The 15168-nt window shown below is 47.5% G+C and overlaps 1 protein-coding gene across 14 annotated transcripts in view; it reads right to left on the bottom strand.

Moving 5' to 3' along the window:
* Positions 1-303: 303 nt before the first annotated feature.
* The window catches only part of robo2 (roundabout, axon guidance receptor, homolog 2 (Drosophila)), a 315384-nt gene continuing 300519 nt past the window's right edge, over positions 304-15168 (bottom strand). For 7 of the 14 annotated variants that reach the window (XM_029120201.2, XM_029120244.2, XM_029120260.2 and 4 more), the window contains 8 exons: positions 12297-12456; positions 10770-11036; positions 9640-9866; positions 5257-5442; positions 4578-4736; positions 4130-4402; positions 2685-2882; positions 304-2577 (listed from right to left, as the gene is read on the bottom strand). In XM_029120201.2, the coding sequence (XP_028976034.1) occupies positions 2576-2577; positions 2685-2882; positions 4130-4402; positions 4578-4736; positions 5257-5442; positions 9640-9866; positions 10770-11036; positions 12297-12456 (1472 nt within the window). In that variant the 3' untranslated portion in view covers positions 304-2575. The remainder of the gene's footprint in view (positions 2578-2684; positions 2883-4129; positions 4403-4577; positions 4737-5256; positions 5443-9639; positions 9867-10769; positions 11037-12296; positions 12457-15168) is intronic. The other 7 variants (XM_029120254.2, XM_029120259.2, XM_034292458.1 and 4 more) reach the window with 2 other exon arrangements.

The following is a 15168-nucleotide window of genomic DNA, read 5'->3' as shown; positions in this document are numbered from 1 at the left end:
AAAATGTCAGGAAAATCCTACTAGAACAGCTTTACTAGAACTAGAACAGAGTCACTTTAAATGATGGCAGGTGTGTAATGACTTCTATTTAACATGAGTTTGAATGTGATTGGCTAATTCTGAACACAGCCACATCCCCAGTTAGAAGAGGGTGTGCACACTTATGCAACCAGGTTATTGTAAGGTTTTTATTTTTCGTTTTTCCCCAACAAAGATTTCAGTTTGTTTTTCAATTGAATTGTTCACATTATAGGTCACATTAAAAGTGGAAGAATTTCTGACATGATTTATATTTGTCTCATTCTTTTACATCACAAAAACCTGGCATTTTAACAGGGGTGTGTAGACTTTTTATATCCACTGTATACAGGATTGAAACTGGAATGAATTTATCAAGTGGAGATGCACATGAATATATACACATATATACACACATACATAAACACCGCCAGAATGTAAAATAACCTGAGATACTCTTTGCACCTCATTTCCAGAACACGGGCCACTGGCCACTAAGTGGATGATATGAAATGACATATACACGATAGTACAACAGCATATCTGACAAAGCCTCCAATTTAGTTTCCAACTCTCCTTTATCAAAATAGCCAGTACACAGTTAATCCAACCGCTAAGCTCCCCAACGTTAATGTTGAAAAACATCATTAAGCAGGGTTTTCTGAGTCAACCCAAATTAACAGGCTCTAGAAATGATAAGAAAGTTTTCTAAAAGACACAAATTGAACATCTGAGGCTGAATAGTTCATGCGGGAAGAAGAGTGTTGTGTTTTTGTTAGGCAGATAGAAAGTATCAGTCCGCTCTAGAAACTTTAGAGACAGAGGCAGTGGGATTTGCTGCTAGGTGGCTCCTCTCTACTGTCTGGTGCATTCTAGGGGTTTGAGTCCTAACGGGTTCTCTTTACTATTTGAGTGTATGCCAGTTGCCACCTAATGAAAAGAGGACCATCAGTAACTGGGGAGGCATACTTCAGGGAAGAGACTGTTCTGACTGAAACAGCTACAGACAACAGTGGAGGTTAAAGAAAGCCATTGTGTTGTTTTCTGGGTGATGTCATGTATTTCGAGTACATTAACTGGTCTAAAATAAGCAAAGAAAAATGTATCCTTAAGCTTCTTTCCTGGCAATGGTGAGTAACCCTTACTAAGCATCAATATTTGTGTAATGTCTTTCAGTGACTGGTTTTGACCTGCTCTAGGAGAGTTCACCAATGGAATGATCAAAACGCTCCCTTGTCAGTGTTTGATTATACATCAGACCAATGGAAGCATAGCTCCTCAATGCATTCCAAGTGGTATGGCTTAAGTGACTAGATGGTATTGGTTTAGAGCTTGTTGAGCTCCCATTCCTATCTCCCTGGTAGACATTTACTGCGTGTTATCTACTGTAATTACATTTTGCTAAAGGGATTACACATGATTTTCAGATTAAAACAAAAACTCTACAATTCAATGAGGGATGAAGATAAAATCAAAGAGAAAAGTATGTCCAGACGTTGGTACGGAGACGCCGTAAAGTGACTGTGTTATGAACGGAAAACGAGACAATGCCTGCGAACATACTCCCAACGGCCAGCCCCATGGTGTCAATTTCAGACCCCCGAGACAATAAACATTCCAATAGGACCAGGTGATCCAGGTTCTTGGCAATCCCAGTGACGCTGCATTGTTAGCAGTGAGCCGGGCCATCCTCCCACCCTCTTCACACGACCCTCCCAGTTCCCTTCCTCGTACCTTGAAGACACCGACAAACCCCACCTGGCTTCCGGTTTGTCCTAACCTCTGAAAAGTGTATCCATGTCGTTGCTGTCCGTAAGCACCCCTTTACTTTAAAATCTTTCTTTTATATTAGCATATATTCTCTCATCTCTACTTTACAGTACGGAAACTCCTCTTCACATATATTCTTCCGGTTCTTCATGTCAGCAGGAGCTGTGTTTTTGTGCTTATCACCAAAAATTGCAGTGCAAAAACCCCCCCCAAAAACAATAATTAATAATGATCATAATTATAGTAATTAACAAACGATGGATTATAAAACAATTATTTTATGGCACAACCGCCTATCAATTCACATATAATACAAATAACCAGATGTAACCAACAGTACAGAAAGTAAAAGGCTAAAACTGAAGTAGGCTTGCATAGCAATGCAACAACAATGTAAATCAATCTATTTACAGGAAACTAAATTCCCTTTTCCCCCCCAAAGACGGTTACTACGAAAATGAGTTCTCGTAAAGACGTTTAAATTTTTTTGTTTACTCGCTTTTTTTCTGACGAAAAAAATTAAGGTGGGAGGTGGGAAATATTTTTTTCTTGAGGACAAAAAGGTAGTGAGATGTACAGTCCGGTATGCCACGCGTCTATACGTCACATGTACAGTTTCTCTAATGGTGTCGTTTGTCGTTGTCATCTTCATTCTGCTCTCCGCTCCTCTCTGATAAAACACCAAGAAGGACAATGTTTGTCGCGTCAACAAGTGAGGCTTCATTCTGAAGAGGATGACAAGGCTTTCTCCGGTCCTGGCCCAACCGCGGGCCGCTCGGTAGGGTCACTCTGTAAGGGGTAGAAAGAGGGCAGCAATGTGAGGACAATAGGAAGGTTGTTTTCTTACTGACTCGCACCTTTGACAGACAAGGGTGATGACTACACAGGCAACATACATAACTCTCCCGAGTACTGGCTCTGTCCGTTGGTCCCTAGGAACTCGCTGTGGTCCGTGGCGGTACGTTGGTGTGAACCTCGAGGTCCCTCCGCCTTGCGTGGCCCCGTGGATCCCTTGGAGGACGCCGTCCCGGAAGAGCTGTGGCCCCCCGGGGAAGGGAACGAAGGTTTACTGTAGGGGGGCAGGCACCCCTCTTCTGGACAATCACAGAGAGGGGAGGGACACACATATCAGATTGTTACTTTCAACTTTTAACATACTTGGGAAGTCAAATAACAATCCATATACGACAATGACCCGGGAAACAGAAGTCAGACCATTTTCCCAAGGTGGCGGTTGTGGGGAGGGGGGGCATTATGGGGAGATAGGTACGTGGCTGGGTGGCTGCGCTTGGATTGGAGGGGAGGTGTTTTGTTGCAGAAGGTGCTATATAGCGAGACGGAGTGCCTGTTGGCACGTCTTCCTCTGATGACATCTGCGGTGTGCTGGTGCCAGCGGGCAGTGCCAGGGTATGCCACAGAGCAAGCCCACACATGGGTCCCACCACCCTTATGGAGGGAGAGACACAGAGACCGCTCTGGCCCCCCCTGCTGCAGGTAAGTGTACTGAAACGCTGTCCAGCTGTTGCCCCCCTATCATACATCATCACGAACCCCCCCCCCACCATACAGACTATCTGGACTCGCCTTGACCTTGACCACATCGAGTCACATGTCACACGTTTTGTCACCCTCAGATGAATCTGAAAGAGTGCGATCATCAGTTCATGTTTCCGGTCTGTCTGTCTGCCTGTCTTTGTGTTTTCCGTTGCCTGCCTGTCTGTCTGCGCCTGCCTGCCTGTCTGTCTGCACCTGCCTGTCTGTCTGCGGTGGTCTTGGCCCAGACAGGACTGGGAACACAGCGAGGCCATTTCTAATGACTTTACATACACAGATGGGTGGATGGCGGTGGCCGCTGTTCGTCTGAGAGGGGAAAGCTGGGTTGATTAGACTGCATCTGTGAGGCTGGGGCCTCCTGGCTGGGCTGGGCTAGACCAGGACACTGTTGGCCACAGCTACAGGCTGTCGTCTGTCTGCGCGCATGTGTGTGATGGGGAGGGGGGAGGGGCATTCTGGAAGACAAGTGGTAGACAGTGCAATCTGTTCATGGGAGCCCGGTCTCCTCTCTGCAGGAGAGCGGATTGAACACCAGGGTTTAGTAAAAGAGCTGGGGTCGCCAAGGCACAGCGGCCATCAGAACTGTGCTGTCGCACTGTTAAGGACTCTGGAGCGTTTGCTGGCCGCACTCAGATCCAGCTCCACATCGTGGGAATGGTGCCGACTTCCACCTTTTAGAAGTGGTATGAAAAAGTGCAAGACGAAAGAAACGGCACCCGCAAATGGAACGGGCCATGTGGGTGGGGTGTTATTACTCCCGCTGGGGTTCAGTGTTACCGTCCTGTACCTGTTTTCTGTCCCCTGCGTGGGTCGTCCCCCCGCTCCATGGAGCCCAATCGGTCTTGTGCCTGGCGGTGACGCTCCAGGGAGGTACGGGTCTGCCTGTCCATGGAGCTCCGGACCTCCTCCAGCCCGGACAGCGGAATGGCGCCGCACATGGGCTGGCGCTCCAGTGACGAGGCCTTTCTCTCGGCTGGGGGGCCTGCGCTGCCTATGCTACGGGGCCCTTGGACCCGCCCCGCTCCTACGGCAGGCGGAGGCTCCGGCGGAGGAGGTAGGTCTGAAGGGAGGGGCAGTGTGCTCAGTTACATGGTAAATGTCTGGTCAAAAATACCTAGTCAGCAGTGGTCAGACATTGTAACTCAGTCCAAGTCCTTTTAGGTGAGTTATGAGAGAGGCGTCTCTCAGGTGTGACAGTCCCGGATATTCTCGCGTTCGATCACTTCCTGTCTTACCATCGGCACTGGCGTCTCTCCTGTTGGGCGTCGTGCCCTGACCCCGGGGCTTGCGGGCGGGCCGCAAGGCTCTCTGGTGACCCAGGCTGTGCGTGCCCACCGTGCTGCCGTCCGTAGAGAAGGGACTGCTGGGCCGGGGCCGATGGGACAGGCCTTTACCTGAAGCCAGGGAGAAACAGACCACTGGGTTAGCAGAGGACCTGAGGGGAAAGAGAGGCGGGTTACGGGGCATGCCTGGCAAAGAAAGGCTGCTTTACGAGCTGGAAGCTCGCAGGAACCCACGGCAGGTTGCGGTTAGTGATTTGCCAAGAAAGATACAACCAAACCACAGCTTTAGAAAAGTCAAGCCATGTTAGAAGCCTTCAGAAAAATCACCAGTGAGTACACCCGCATTGTTCACCTCCATCCAAATGCTAAGAGTGCAAAGCTGTAGCACACTGACAGTTGAATCAAGACTTGGGACGAGGCCCACCCGCTGTTCAGTCACCTACAGTAAAGCGCGGGGCCATGCAGAACCTTGTCCGAACAGCATCATCCGCAAGCAAAGCAGAGAAGACACCGGTGCCAGGATGCCGAATTAAAGCAACTGACTCCTTGCGAGTCCTCCAGACAGAGAAAGAGTGAGAGAGAAAGAGAGAGAAAGCGGGATGGAGGTTCTCTACCCTCCACACACACCAACCTCTCTTGGCCAAGCTGGTGCCCTCCAGGCGATAGCCGGCCTTGTCAGCGGCTGCCACGAGGGCCTGGGCGAAGCTACAGTGGGTGTAGAGGGAGCCGTCCGAGGAGCTGCCCACACTGGACCGGTGGCTGGAGTAACGACGGTCGTCCTCCTCGGAGGCCGAACCCCAGCTGTTCACCATTGACCCTGAGGAACACCAACATCTGGATCATCAGGGCACTGAGCAGCGGCCCCTGTGCGTTCCCAAATCAGATGGGTTTTTCATATCCAACCGCCACGCCGCTGTCCATGGAGTCGAGACAACGCAGAAACCGATCGGACGCAGGAGGCCTTGAACGGTTAGCCGTACTGAACATCTGTTCGCCGGCTGTGCGTTTCAGTGGCATCTGAATGCCGTGTAGACGGAGTAAACGCAGCATATATCACAGAGGCTTCATCGAAACAACAGGTTACTCAGCGCTGAAGGGCCGTGCCTCTTTCATCCACACCTGACATATGCAGGTACAAACACACACACATACACACACAAACACACTGCGCAACAGAATTACGAAAGCCTTTCGAATTTGGGCTGCTTTGTTTTGTTAAGGAAAAGGTAGGAACACATTCAGAGTTGAGATCGCAGACAGTAGTCTATCAAATAATCATTGTCATTCAAACCTGCCACTCTTATCAGCACTCTACACTAGGGGGAAGGACCGCAACATTGATATATCAATTATATCCCACTCATCCAAAACTCCAGGAACGTGCACTTACAGAAGAGTTAAGGGGACAGCAGAGTCGAAAGTGCCCAATCTAGACGCGACGTGTACATTTCCCGGAAATACTGAAAAATTCAGAAAAGCCTTTTATAGGGAGGCTGTTTCTCCTTGTAAAATATAGGCTATAATGTGGCCGTTCTTATGTGCTTTCCCGTGCAGATCTGTGTTATTGTCAGTATGTCTTTCAGATCCTCGTAAAGAAAAAGCCTTTCTTGCACTTTAAATATAAATGTCCAGTGTGCCAACTAAAATATACCACACTGGCAAGCTTGTCTACGCTCTGCTAATAAGACAGCTTTCTATGAGACTTGCTTGGCAGACACAATATAATGGCGCTCACCCAAGCGCACATACAAATGCATTCACACACGGACCGTTGTCTGTAGACGAGCACATGGGGGTAAAATTAAAAACAGTGGGGGTGGCATGCTGAGGAAAAAAGGTGGATAGACGGCCCAGCGTTTCTGTAAAGGGCTAAAGGTCATGGGTGTGAGGACAGAGACACGGGTGTTGAGAGGTCAACAGTGGGGAGCAGAGGGGGACTGTCACAAGTCTGGCCGAGGCAGGCCATAGTGGACGAGCAACACCAGACCACTGGCACGAGACGCACGAGACGCACAGGCTAAGTCTCTGTCATATCACCTGTTGCAGTGGAACGCAGTGTTAGTCTAGCAGTGTAACTGACAAACTCAGTATCTGGTCTGCGTCTGTGCAGTCAGAGGATAAACAGAAACTGTCCTAAAGGTGCTTTTTCATTTCACTCCCTTGAGACCCTTCGCATTTGTTGTTGGCACAGAACCCAAATGAAACAAGGCTAAGAGGATACGGAGACTGACCACCAGTTCACCAGATGACACCTTTTCTCTTAAATAACTGATGACAACAAATAACCCACAAATGAACAGAAAACTTCAAAAAACCCAGGAAACCAACTGAAAAACGTTCAAACGTTGCACATTTGGGTTTTTACAGCTCTCATTTAAAATACCCAGGACACTAACTTCTTTCCTGCTTCTGTTTTGCTATTTTCTCAAGAAACTACTTCTCTGAGTTTTCCTTTAAGATGAAAAAAAACGATACTGCAATTACTCTGGGACCAATTCTCCCTCAAAGACTAGTGCAGATTATGAAGTTGAAGCAGAGGAAGCCAAGCCACAAAGCTTCCTTTCCAACCCCTTCCAACACAGAACCACTGCCTCAGCACATCACACACTGGGTTTCAACCATCCCAACTACCCCTCTCCACTCCTCCCGTGTGCCTCTGGGACAGCGTCAAGCAAACCTTGGTCTAACAGACTAAATGTAATAAAATAATCCAATCTAGATTTCTCCTACTAGCCGCGAATTCTGCAACCAGTCGTGACTAATGTCTTTCGCATGAGTGCAACTGTATTCTTTTCCATAGCGTTCAGACTAAGGTTTGATTGAATTCTAACAGCCCTCAAGCCATAACTGAGGCTCAAACCAGGTATCTAAAATCCAGCTATCGACTGCCCATGTTCCACGTTGAGCCAATAGGCCGAGTCACTAGTCTGAGGTAGTAAAAGCCATCCTGCCACTAAAAGTGATTTATCCCGATAGTGCGGCTCATCTGCATGTCGTTAAGCAGGGACATAACATCCCCTGACGAGTGGGCAACTCCACCTGGTGATAGGAGACGTGACCCAGCTCCCCGTTGCTCCCCGCTGCCCTCCCTGCCAGGGAGTTTATGAGAGAATAATCACCAGACACAGCTGGGTATGACTGTGAAAGTGCCTGTGGATGCTGCCGTAGCGATCTCCTCAGCTAGCGACCACGGACACAAACATCAACACCGGTGTGTCTGGGCCACACTCATTCAACGGGCGGGATTCACCTTTTTTGAGAAACAGACTGTATTATGTTGCGCATGAACTAATACAAAGACAAGCGCACGCAGGCAATCTTTCTGGTGAAAAATCGTTTTCCGGCGTTTGTTTTCTGGGCCAGCGGGGGAGAGTGTTTGATTTAGTGCTCTTTGGTGTAACATTAAGGAAACAGACCTATTTCCATAATATTACAACAATGACAAATATATCAAGCCGAGCTCCAGGAGATGCAGCTCCGTCCCCCTCTCCCCGCACAGCCTCAAAATGGTGGTCGCGATAAATCTCTGCATTCTCCGCCTCCTCCCTCCGTCCTCCCTCTCCCTTTGCCCCTCCCTCTAACCCGGGAGCTGGCAGCGTGTCTGTGTTGTCAAACGGTGGGGAGCGGCAGGGGTGGGGGGGGGGTGTGGAGACTTGTGAAGAGATAAGAAGAAATAGTGCTGTCTTCAGAGTAATACAGTGCAGAAGAGATGGAGCAGATTAGGCCCCAGCCTCTGCTTTATATTCCTCTAAATATATCAGCAGCAGCATGTGTCAGCCACCACAGCCCCTGTTCCATCATCCCGCAGAAAAACTACACTCTGGGGCTCCAGTCGACAGGCCAGCCAAGCAGCCGTGTCAAACCTCTCTCCCTCACTCTCTCCCTCTCTCTCTCTGCCCCTCTTCATCTAGACACACTACATCTTCCTCTGCCTCGCCACCTCCTTCTCTTGATATCCCCTCCTATCTCTCTCTCCCATATCCCTCTCTCTGTCCCTCCACCATATCTCCTTCTCATTCCTCTCCAGTCATAAAACACAGATCTGCAGCTCAGTTACGTTGGCCATTTCCAGTGAGTTCAGGTTTTTGGTGTGTGGTTATATTTGTCCTATCCCACGTGTCAACTCTGGGATTCAAACTAGGCACCCTTTGTTTACCGGTTGAACGATCTAACCACTAGTTTACCTGCCGCCCCTGGTCAGTTGGTATTTGGGGAGCGTTAGGAGAGCACGGTCCTGCTGTTTCTGCTTCTTCAATGTCATGTCCTTCATATGTCCCGATCTCAAGCCGACAGACGGCTGTAAAAAGCTTTCAGTGAGTTGTAAAAATGGAAATGATGCCTCGAGTCTGGAATAGAATATGCCTCACATGAAATGTATTTGAAATCTCCTTGGGAAGATATTGGCAGTCACTGATGCTGTGTGGGAGCTAAATCAAACTACTCCTCCTCTCTCTCACTCTTTCTCTCTCTCTCTCTCTCTTAATTTCCCTCTTACTGTCCTCTTTAAAATTCATGGACTTTCTTATCTCTTTTACAGAATTGTAATTATATTTCCACAGAGCCTGCCGAGACGACTTGAACAAGCTGGGTTTTAGGTACATAACATACATTAATTTTTTTAAGTGAGTCACAAATGAACACAATATTGACACACACGTCATCAACAACAGTGCATACACAGCGAATTTTGAAGAGTTCCATGTTGAATAAAATACAACATCAGACACTGTCAATGTGCAGCTTGCCAACTATGGAAGTACTGTAATACAGAACAGTAGTATTTATCGGTTTCTGTGTGGAATATTGTACATGGAACTGATAAGTGCGGTGTGATCTCTCTGAATTGGAATGACAACTAAACAATTGGAATATTTTTTATCTTGGGAATCAAAGGTTAATTATTTCTTTGTGATGCTCAAACCGATCAGGCGAGAGTGGATGAAAACAGCCTAAAACTGAAGGGAAACCAGGACGCCTGTCAGTTGCTTGGTGTGTGCCCGTCTGAGGATCTCACCTGTTATGGAGCTGTCTAGGTTATCCATGCTGGAGCCAGGCGTGTGCTCCATACCGCGCAGGGGTCTGGACATCTCGTAGCCTTCATCATCCTCTTCTTCCTCATCCTCCTCATCCTCATCTGGGATGTCGGTCTCCATGTCAGACACCAGGGTGCTGGACACGTACCCCACCGGAGGGGCAGGGGCCAGGGGAGGGAGGGGAGGGTGGGGACCGCCCTGCATGTGCCTGTGGGATCAGAAATGGCTCATCATCGTGCGACAGGTGGTCACCCAAACACACACAGTCGAGGGGAGACGAAGGAAGACAAAGCTGGTGAACGACACCGAGAAGAATGGCGAAACGAAAGGAACCGTCAGGGTGATAAAAAAAAAAAGAAAAAGATTTCCAATGCCACGCAACGAATAAACTGGGACACTTCAACTAATTCGCCGTTGCTCCTCCCTGTGGTGCCGCTATGACCCTGTAATTGCACTCTGGGAGGGTGCGGCGGGCTGGCTCCACGGGCCTGTCGACGCGAGCCTGTCACCCCTCGCCCGGCCCACTGGGCTCCGCCTCACGTCGCTGACAGCCCCGTTTGTACGGGGAGAGTGGTCGTGTCTGCGGCGGGATTCTGATGTAATTACTGGCTTTCTCCTGTTGTCAGCGATTCTCTCAAACCAATGTAGTCATTACGGGCTAACATGACAGCTCCTTCCTGACGAGTCCTCCCTATTCTCTGTAGCGTAATGAATGAAGGCCAGACCTCTGTCTCCCTCTCTCCCTTGTTTTTCCCTCCACCTCTCCCGACAGGATGAAACATGGGCTTCGTGCGTTGGGCACGAGCAACGCACACAATGATAGGAGCACAGGCATGGTTGTGGCCTAAACAAGTGCTTTAGCAAGCTGAAGAACTAGGGTGTTAGTGGTTACACTGGCCCATTAAAATGACATGATCGATGACTGTTTCGGTTTTGCACAATGCCGCGACTGTATAGCTGGCATAACACATGAATAGAACCCTTTGAGGGAGGAAGGAACAGACCCCGGGGACAGGGGGGACAACATCTATAGCAGGCAGGCAGTCCCAATTGACCCTTTTCTTTCAGTCGGCGTTGCAGCTAGCCCCGCCTCCAGGGGGGCAGTACATACCACGTCTGTTTGGCCACATCCAGTTGGTAGGCTCGGGTCAGCTCATCCAGGTGGGCCTGGAGCATGGGCTGGAGCTCCTCCCGCGGAGAGGGCGTGAGGGTGGCCGTGGACTGCTGGCCGAAAGAGACCGCAGCCGGGGACGAGGCCACCCCGCGTATTGGCGGCGTAGGGACCCTCTCCTCCCCCTCCTCCTCCAGCTCGTCCTCCATTCCCTGGTGGAGGTAGGTCTGCACGGGCATGGGGGGGCCCCATCCGTCACACTCATACCTAGGGCAGTTGCGGGGGGGGGGGGGGGGGTTAGATAAGTAGTGGAAGCAACCTTCTTCCTTCTTGTCAAGCGCCAGACCGGTGAGACCTCGTCAAGTTTTCTTTTTTTTAATGTTTTACACCTTAAGCGGAGCTGCGAAGGGAGTAAGGGTTTCATTTGCCGTAACTGTGCTTACACATGCTGAAATAATACTAGTCATAAAGAACATGTTCATTAAAGGGATTTGTCAGTGTGAACACTCCACAGGACAAAACTGTTTTAATCTGCAGCCATTAAGTGTCTTAGATTTACAGGGCAGATGATTCCTCATTTGCCAGATAGCCTATTAAAACAGACGACTCTGAGATTGGAGACTTGTGTGAGGACGACGGCACACCTTCACGAGACAGTCGAAGGAGCTACTTTCACTCTGTGTAAGTGTTTCTATTTTGGGATACGATTAACATTTCAGCAAACATCACCCGAATAAAGGTAGACATTGTTATTAGTCCATGTGTCACGACATGATGTGGGTAGCTTTTTTGTGCTTTTAAAACATTTCAAGAGCCAATGAAAAGCGTTTCAATTGTGAAACAACATTATTATTACATGAAGGAATGGCGCTGCCTGGCAGTCTCCGACGGTAACAGCCGTGTGAATCCTCACATTAGAACAAAGCAGACAGAGAAGAGGGCCGTCAGTGTGAGGACGAAAACGGTTTACGAGCGTAATATTTAGATAAAAGATAAACACGTGAATTCTCACTCACTCGCCCTCTTTCTTCCGTCTCTCCCGGTCTCGTAGCTTGAAATCATGCAGCCCTGAAATGTTTCAGGCCTGAATGAGATCCAGCAAAACAGATTTATATGGAACGATGCGTTTGCCCGCTTTCCCCAGGAGACTGCAGCACTGAAACAATGTTCACGCTGCTCATAAAGTTTCTCCCTTAATAAAACACTGGGGGAGCTGGTGGTCTGATTTAAAAGTCTACTAGTCTTTCTGGTTCTCTCCAGACGTATCAGTGCCAAAAAGGAGAAACGGCTAGCTAGCCAGCCCCGGACAGTTGGTTCGGTTCTACTTGAGCTCAACAGTGTGCACACATTCGAATGTTTCACCTTATACACCTACAACGATCTCCTGTCAACTAAGCCTCTACATCAACAAAGGAACAACCGCTAATCAGGTTGGATGTGTATTTTGGCTGTCCGTATGGTGTATTAGTGTGTATGTCTCCATGTGAGTGTATTTTGGCTGTTTGTAGCAGTGGGTTTTACTCGTACCCTCCTCCTTCATGGTGCTCGTTGGGGTAATGGTCCATCTCAGTGCCAGGAAGAGGGTGTATCGGTGGAGGGGGCAAGGGCACATTGGCCCAGTTGGAGCCGTTGGCCTTTGTGGGCTTGGCTCCAGCCTTTGACTTCTTCTTCTTTCCCCCCTTACCACCTAAAGAGAGCAGAGATAGAGCATGTTGGAAAAGATGGACCTGGACAACACATACAGTTGTACTAGAAAATACTAGAAAACTCTAGAAAACAACATGGCTGGTTGCGTGAACCATCCGCTGTCAGCTTAACAAACAGATATTCCTAAGAGAAATCAGTTGAGCATATAAAGCAGTGCATTGCTCTGTTTAGGATTCAGGTCAGTGCAACACATTGAGGCTCCTTGCGCTCAGAAACAATAATTGGTTAGAGAAACTGGTTACAGCATCTGACCAGTAACCAAAAGTTGCTAGTCAGAATTCCTCAAAACAAAATCTGTATCGCTCCTGTCAGTCACTCAGGATTATAGCATCTGCTAAATGACAATAAATATACATAAAATTGTAGAGTTGGAAAATACTTTGGAATGCTGAGGCTGTACAGTAACTTGTGCTACATGACACCAGAACTCAGGCTGCTTCATGGTATTGTCAGGGTTTGACTGTCCGTTGCTCAAAGCAATAAGGGACACCGTTTATCCTATAACTGGGCAACAACTTTTTTTTGACAGAGAAGGGAAACGCTGTAGATTGACAGGAACAAAAGTGTTTTGAAAGAGAAAACATCAAATATTAAAAGTATTGCCACAATGTCATACAAATAAGCTGAACAGCTGTAAGTCTGAATGACCACCTGATGTTACCATACAATAGAACTAATTTCCTATACACCTTATTGTTCTGTATTTTTAAAGAAAGGTTGCTACACAATATGCACCTTAATGCTGTCCTGATAAATGAGAACTGTTCTGGTGATCTGTTTCTCCGAATTGCCTTGTGAAAACCTAACACGGTGAGATCACATTTCCCAACTTTGCTCGTCATGCATGCAATCCATCAAGCTCTAAAATGACGCCTAACTGACCCAAACTGGGATTTATAATATTGTTTCAGGTCACTGAAACAACAGTAATGGCAGAAATGCAGGGTGGAGTCCCAAAGCAAACTACAATCAGCGTGCTCTAGTTCCTCAACAGCACACCAAGAACAGCTAAAGACTGAAGACTATTCTTTGTCATTAAAGTGCACATCATTTCCTCTTATGTTTCAGCCACTCCGCTTATTCTCCGATTAGTCCTGGACTATAATGTTACTAACTTCAAACTATTTTCCAGACTTTGTTCCTGTACTGTAACAGAAAACATGAAATCTACGTAAAATCACCTGTGTATTGTTTGGATTCAGTCTCGTGCCAGGTGAACTCCTGTGCTGTCCCCTTTAGTCTGACCATGTATCCCTGAACTCCAAAATGTTCCTTCAAAATTGCTATGCATTTGGTTTTCATTCATCTTTTGTACAAAACATTTCGATTCAGCCCTATCCACATGGGCAAATACCCAAGAGTGTAAGGGGTTAAACATCATCCACATTCCCCAACCTAGTACTGTCAATGGGCCCTGTCTGACAGCAGACTTACACAAAACCTCAAGGCCAAATGATGAAAAGCGTATTTCGATTGATTGATTTGCTGAAAGGCTTCAAATCTCCATAGAAACGGGGAGAAAGCAGCAGCTCAGAAGCAGAGAGCAGTCCCTCGCTTGGAAGCCATTCCTCAGTGTCTCCATCTCGCTTGCAGTGTGGGTCCACAATGAAATATCTCACTTCAGAACATCATCGTAATGAATGGCTCTGCGATGTCTGTGTGGCCCTAATAGAATTCACTGAGTCTATTACACTTTCATTTATTTTATTATGGCGGAGACAGAACTGCCCGACCCTATCCATTTCCCCTCACACCTTTCCAAAACTGGATTCTCCTCCATTTTCCATCCATCTTTATAACGCTGCCAGGCCGTCCTAGGTCTAGATTGGGGTTCATATGATTTGGTGAATGTGGTGGCGGTGGGGGAGGGTCTCTTTGTCTCAGGTGACTAGTGACATCTAAAGCCTACTGTTACGTTTCTAAGCCGGACTCAGTCCGGTCGTTAGGCCACATCACATATCATTGAGAGAAGTGTCCTTGAGACGCTGATTGCAGTTGCTGTGAGCATTGAATGTGTGTCTGAGAGGAATGAGGAGATACTCTGAGAGTTTTCAGTCCACTCCAAGAGTTCACGTACTTAGTAGATTCCACTACCAGTCTACCAGAAGACACCTCGCATCTCAATCTGGCGACATCCTTCCCAGTTGACATTTCCTTGTCAAACATACAAGCTAGTGAAAAGTGTCCTGTGAGGCTTCTCCCATGTACATGAAAATCTATCATCTGCTGGTTAACCCTCACTGCAAGAGGACTGGAATCCATTTTGATAGAGTCACAAAATAAATTCTGGCAACTCTTTAATTGTGTGCCATGTAACATGTACAGGTGCTGGTCATAAAATTAGAATATCATCAAAAAGTTGATTTATTTCAATAATTCCATTCAAAAAGTGAAACTTGTATATTATATGCATTCATTAGACACAGACTGATATATTTCAAATGTTTATTTCTTTTAATTGTGATGATTATAACTGACAACTAATGAAAATCCCAAATTCAGTGTCTCAGAAAATTTGAATATTACTTAAGACCAATGTTGGCCAACTGAAAAGTATGAACATGAAAAGTATGAGCATGTACAGCACTCAATACTTAGTTGGGGCCCCTTTTGCCTGAATTACTGCAGCAATGCGGCGTGGCATGGAGTTGATCAGTCTGTGGCACTGCTCAGGTGTTATGAGAGCACAGGT

This window comes from Esox lucius, chromosome 1 (genome assembly GCF_011004845.1).
Source record: "Esox lucius isolate fEsoLuc1 chromosome 1, fEsoLuc1.pri, whole genome shotgun sequence".
Taxonomy (NCBI): Eukaryota; Metazoa; Chordata; class Actinopteri; order Esociformes; family Esocidae; genus Esox; species Esox lucius.
Note: the sequence above shows the minus strand (reverse complement) of the source record. Positions and strands in the feature narration are given on the sequence as shown.